The 6000-nt window shown below is 37.3% G+C and overlaps 1 protein-coding gene across 2 annotated transcripts in view; it reads left to right on the plus strand.

The window, feature by feature from the left end:
- The window catches only part of HGF (hepatocyte growth factor (hepapoietin A; scatter factor)), a 92574-nt gene that overhangs the window by 66162 nt on the left and 20412 nt on the right, over positions 1-6000 (plus strand). For both annotated transcript variants that reach the window (XM_006834343.1, XM_006834342.1), the window contains exon 11: positions 3198-3331. In XM_006834343.1, the coding sequence (XP_006834406.1) occupies positions 3198-3331 (134 nt within the window). The remainder of the gene's footprint in view (positions 1-3197; positions 3332-6000) is intronic.

A 6000-nucleotide genomic window follows, 5' to 3' on the forward strand; every position in this document is an offset into this window, starting at 1 on the left:
TTAACAACAACAACAACAACAACAATACTGATAAATACAGTGCGATGGCACTTAGCAATAACAATTTAATAGAAATGTAGTCTAACTCACAAAGGGATGGCACATATGAAATGTAACATTTTCTTATAGCCACATTGAAAGAAGTAAAATAAATAGGTGAAATTAATTTTAATAATATATTTAACATAATCCAATTATCTAAGGAGCCCTGGTGTGGCACTGTGGACAAATGCACTGGGCTGCAAAGTCAGTTTGAACCACAAGGTCAGAGCCTCAAGCTCAACAACCAATCCTTGGAAACCCTATACAGGGTCACTGTGGATCAGAACCAAGTCTACAGCACTAAGCAACAACAGTTATCTAAAGTTGTATCATTTCAGTATGTAATAAGTATAATATTATATTAACATTAATGAGGTATTTTATTTTTTAATAAAATGTTCAAAATTGGTGTATATTTATACTAAAAGCACATCTCACTTTGAACTTGTTATAATACAAGAGCTCAGTAGCCACATGTATCTGAGGTTGTTTGTGCAATCAAGCCATTTGGATTCATTTGTTGTTGTTGTTGTTGGTAGGTGCCATCAAGTTGGTTCTGACTCATATCAACTTATGCACAATAAAACAAAATATTGCCAAGCCCTGTGCCATCCTCATAACTGTTACATTTGAGCCCACTGCTGCTGCCACTGTGTCAATCCATCTCATTGGGGGACTTACTCATTTTTACTGACTCTCCGCTTTACCAAACATGATGTCCTTCTCCCAGGACTGGTTCCTCCTGTTAACATGTCTAAAGTATGAGAGATGAAGTCTCATAGTGACCCTGTATCAGGTTTCCAAGGCTATAAAGATTTATGGGAGCAGAAGCCTCCTCTTTCTCCAGTGGAGCTACTGGGGGATTCAGACTGCCAACTTTGCAGTGACCAACACGTAACCCACTACACACCAGTAGCTTCTGTATTGGTCAGTGTAGTTCTAGAACTTCAAGGATTGTTAGCATTCTGCCCTCATAGAGCTCACATCCTGTGTGGGGTGTCAGCTAACAGGAAATACCAGTATCATATGATTAAAGCCATGAAATATAGTCTATTTTATTTTATAGAAATTTAAGGAAATGACTACCCAGATTTATATGGTCAGGAAAGCTTCCTAAAAGGGACATGAACTAAACATAGAAACTGGGTAGGAGTTGTCCAAGGGAAGTATATTTACTGATCACCGGGTTGTATGGGATGAGGGGAGGGAGGGATAGATGGAATACAGAGTAGAGAACAGACACAGGATAGCTTGGGTGCTGGGGGTTGGGGGGTAATACTCAAGAAGGGATTGGGAAATGGAAGAACAAGGCAGATGGGAGAACAGTTAAGCATGTTTGCATGCGCTAAGTGGGACAGATGCAAATAACATAACGATGTCTGCACAGCCTTGGAACAATAAGGCTGTGGGACACAGGGATTGAGGCATGGTTTGAATGGATAAAAGAGAGGAAATAATGTTAAGATGCTTGGCTGTCTTTTGAATCTTGGTTTCCCTTGCCTACCATTGTAAAATAGACAACTTGAGGGGGAGAGAAAGGAATAGCCAGAAACATCACAATAGAAAGCTTATAAATCCATCTTCAGACTATAACTGAATGGAATACCTTAAAGGGGGCTAGAACTTGCCCAGTGAAAAAGGCTTCCTGCAGAACCTTTGCATTGCATAAGACCTTAGGTGGAATTCTCCCCATCCAGAATCTTCTGGTGGAAGATTTTCAGGTGGAAAATTTCCACTTGAAAGGACAAGTAGACCAGCCTGGAGTAGCAAGAAGAACAGAGGATACTTCTTGAAAGAAAGACCAGCAGGAAAAACAAAAAACTACAACAGCAGTCTGATTGACTACTACAAGAACAAGCAAGCTATTTGCCTGGGAGCCATCAAGACAAGTGGTCAGGTCCCCTCAGGGCAAACCCCCTTCCAAGACTAAAACTCAAGGGGAATACACGAGCAGGCATATGGTCTGGCTGGTAACTACATTGGTCTGGTCACTGATAAGAGAAAGTGGGGGGAAAACAGCAATGCAGTTGTGATCTGGGTCCAACCTCGTTCAATGACTCCTGTGAACCCAGGTCGAGACTGGATTAGCCAGCAGTATGGCAAGGCCCAAGAACTCCTGGGCCCAGAGATAGTTACTTGGCCACAGAGGACTAGAGTGGAGAGTGAAGCATCTAGCTGATAGAAGTGAGGGGAGATGCACAAGAACACCCATACTTGCAGGTAGTACCCACTTGAGCTGACTTCAAGGGCTCGATGATCAGAACTTGATTAGAAGAAGAAAAAAAGGAAAATAAGAGTAATCCACTACAATTTGATGACCTTGACCTATACTTATGGATGTAGTAGCTCAAAAGAGGGAACTAATCTTTATAGTGAGGATCATTCCACCCCTCAGTATACAGGTTGATAGGGATGGGCAACTTAGACATTGGCTACCCAAAATGGAGGGACTGCAAAGGCAAGAAGTGACTGGCTTACAAACTTTCAAGAGGGAGCCTAGTTCCAGAGGGGGTGGGAGAAGGTAGAATCTCCACTGAGTGGTTTCTAATCTGTTGGGACGGGGCTGATGAAAGGAGATGGGGATAGGACTCTCATGGTAAAATAGTGAATAATTGCTACCAGGACTGACTGTGAAGGTCAGAAGTGTAAATGTAGAAGTTTTGTAACAAAAGGAGGGGAGTGGTTGACTTTGCAGTCCAGGAGTGGAGGTCCCTGGAACCATCAAGGGAGAAGAGCGGAGTGTGGGATCCTATCCAGAGAAACAGTGACACCAGATATGGAGGCAGAGACGATGACATGGAGAGATGGAGTGGCTGGGGACTCTGGACTTAGGGAGGGAGAGAGGCTGAGTTCTGATCGCTGAGGGGCAGACTTACGGGGTGTACCCTTAGGTTGTTTGATGATGCATGGAGGGGATTGTAATCATTGAATGAAATGATAATGAAACAACATACTATAGGATGAAAGTAAAGCTGGTGTTCTCCCATGTAAACTATCACATAATTCGCAATAAAAACTTAAAAAACAAACAAATCCTAAATAAGATACCGGTAACTATAATTAACAATTAGTATAAGTTTATCTTGTTGGTAATGGTTTGTTTCTTTGGGATGAAACAATCATCCTGTGATATTCAAAGCTTATTCTTTATGCAGGCATATTTTCTGGGAACCAGATGCTAGTAAACTGAATAAGAATTTCTGCCGGAACCCTGATGATGATGCTCATGGTCCCTGGTGTTACACAGGAAATCCTCTCATTCCTTGGGATTATTGCCCGATTTCTCGTTGTAAGTATATTTGTCAATATTTTCAGATGAAATATTTAAAATTTACTGCATCTCCACTAAAATGATACCTTTATCAGATGTGAAAATAATATAGGAAACTTTTGAGTTGATTCTCAAAATGAGAATGTTCTACAGGTACTGAAATATGTATCTTCATTTCTTCTCTAGAGAAGATGGAATTTCCTCTCAGAAGATTCTTATTTGGAATTTAGAAACAAAAAAAAAGCCAGGGTCATAATATGACTTAGCTAGAAAGCTCCCCCATACCACCCCCCATATCAATACTACTTGTTAAGCCTCCAAATGTACAAGAGCTCTCAGCCAAGTCTCAAACCCCAATGAATTGACCTGAGATGGTCAGGATTTTTCCAAGACTAAGAAGTCTGGATCATTTCATTCACTTCTCTGAGCCCAAGATTACTCTGTTAAAATAATAGTATTATACAAGGTAAAAGATATATCTATATATATAGTATAGATATATATAAATATTGTGCGTGTGTATTTATATATAGATATATATAGATATGTATATATATGTATATATATGTAATAAAGACCTGCTGAGCTATGAATGAAAATCATCTAAAGAAAACCCTATGAGTCACAATGGTCAGATCCACAACCTACTGGGGATGGCACAAAATGAAGCAGCTTTTCATTCTTTTGTTAATGAGATTGCCAGGAGTCACAGTATGGGGATGACTCAATGGCAACCAACAATATGCTTCAGATGAAAGAGCTTATATATTAATAGTAAAAGGATGTCAGAACTTAGGAGAAAACAACTACAACAAAATGAATGATCCAGAACAAATTGGTGGTGGTGGTTGTGTGCCATTGAGTTGGTTCTGACTCATAGAGACCATGTATCCATTTCTGAGGCTGTAAATCTTTATGGAAGCAGAAAGCCTCATCTTTCTCCTGTAGAATGGCTGGTGGACTTGAACTGGTGTGCTTGTGGTTATCAGCCCAATGTGTGATCCACTACCCCATCAGGGCTCCTTCAAGAATAAACATAAATATCATGAATAAAAGATGAAAGAACACTGATACTTATTAGTAGAGAATAAATAAAATTTAAAAAAGAAATGAGGTAATTTTCTACACATCAGGTGGCAAGTAATAAAATGACTGTTAATGCCTGATATTAGTGAAGACTTGAGTAATCAGGCACTCTTAATATTATAATGCTTTGAGTTTGAAAAATTCCATGTGGAATCAGTTTGGGAAAATGTATCAGAGCAATAATAATGTTGATAGAGATCTGTTTCTCAATGTCAGCACTGTTGATATTTTGGGCTGGGCAATTCTTTGTTGGGGTGGAGGTAGAGGGCTGTCCTGTGCATTATAGGATCTGTCAAAACATCTCTGGTCTCACATACTCATTACATGCTGGTTGCACACCCACCCCCAAAAAAGACAAAACACAAATGTCTTCAGACATTATCCAGTGTCACTTGGAGAGCAAAATCTCCCTTGGGAACGACTAATGTAGATTAATACTTATTGAGATAAAAACAAAGCCTCAATATATTTTTGAGTGAAAACACTATATTTTTTATAAAGCTTTTCATAATACTGTAATGGTATCAAAAGACCATTTTACTATACCATGTATCTACAGCTCTCTGTTTATAGCAAATATCCTTAATCACTATATTAAAGTACCTTTCTGATTTTAAAGGATACAGTTTTACAAATTTAATAAGAACCTTGTTTTAGGAATGCTGCTCTTTTGATATAAGCCGATAGCAAGTTCCTTGAAATTAGCAGCACAGCTATCACTTTAAGAAGATAAATGAGACTGAAGAAATAATATTTGCTTTAAACAGAAAATATAAGCATACATCTATATTTTCCATATTTCAAATAATTGTATTTTTAGTTCATTTGCTATAGCCTTTAAAATTAATTGTGGTTTTCACATGTTCTGCCATTTTTTCACATTCATGAATCCTTAAAATGTTCTCTTAGAAAAGATGTTTTTCAAGTTTTAATACTAAAATAAGCAAACAAACAAAAATAAACCTACTTCTTCAGAGAATGCCACAGAAAATCAATATATATCTATATTTAAATATTAAAAGATTGTTTTTTCTAAATAATAGTTTTACCTAACTGTGGCTTTGTGTGAAATATCTATGATTAAAAATGATGGATGCTCGAAGAATAGCAAATGATCTTAGAGAAGGGAGAAAGTCAGTGCTACAACTTTAAAAAGAGATTTATTTTCATACAGAATTTCAGATAGTATAAAGACTACAGTGGTCCAATCTTAGCATGTAGGTATAGCTAGAGAGTAAAATGCTCTCTTAGAATCTCACTGTGAATTGATGTATAAATCTAAGTAAAGGAGACAGAACTCTAATGATTTTAAGGTAGTCTTAAAATATTTTCAACTAACATTTGTATACTAAAACTTATTAATGTGGTGTAGAAAGACTTCAGGGTGTTGCTAATATTTGATTAAATGCTATTGCAGATAACTCATTTTTATTTCTATTCATTCCAAACATTAATTTTAATAAATATTTTCACACTGTCATTTTCCTAATATTTATAACCAGGATTTATTTACCTTATCCCTTGGTGAAAGGATAATAAAATTCATACTTAGAAGATTTGAGTTATTATTTATTTAACTGCAGAGACTATATAAATCATTT

The sequence above is a fragment of the Chrysochloris asiatica genome, unplaced genomic scaffold (assembly GCF_000296735.1).
Source record: "Chrysochloris asiatica unplaced genomic scaffold, ChrAsi1.0 scaffold00010, whole genome shotgun sequence".
NCBI classification, from domain to species: Eukaryota; Metazoa; Chordata; class Mammalia; order Afrosoricida; family Chrysochloridae; genus Chrysochloris; species Chrysochloris asiatica.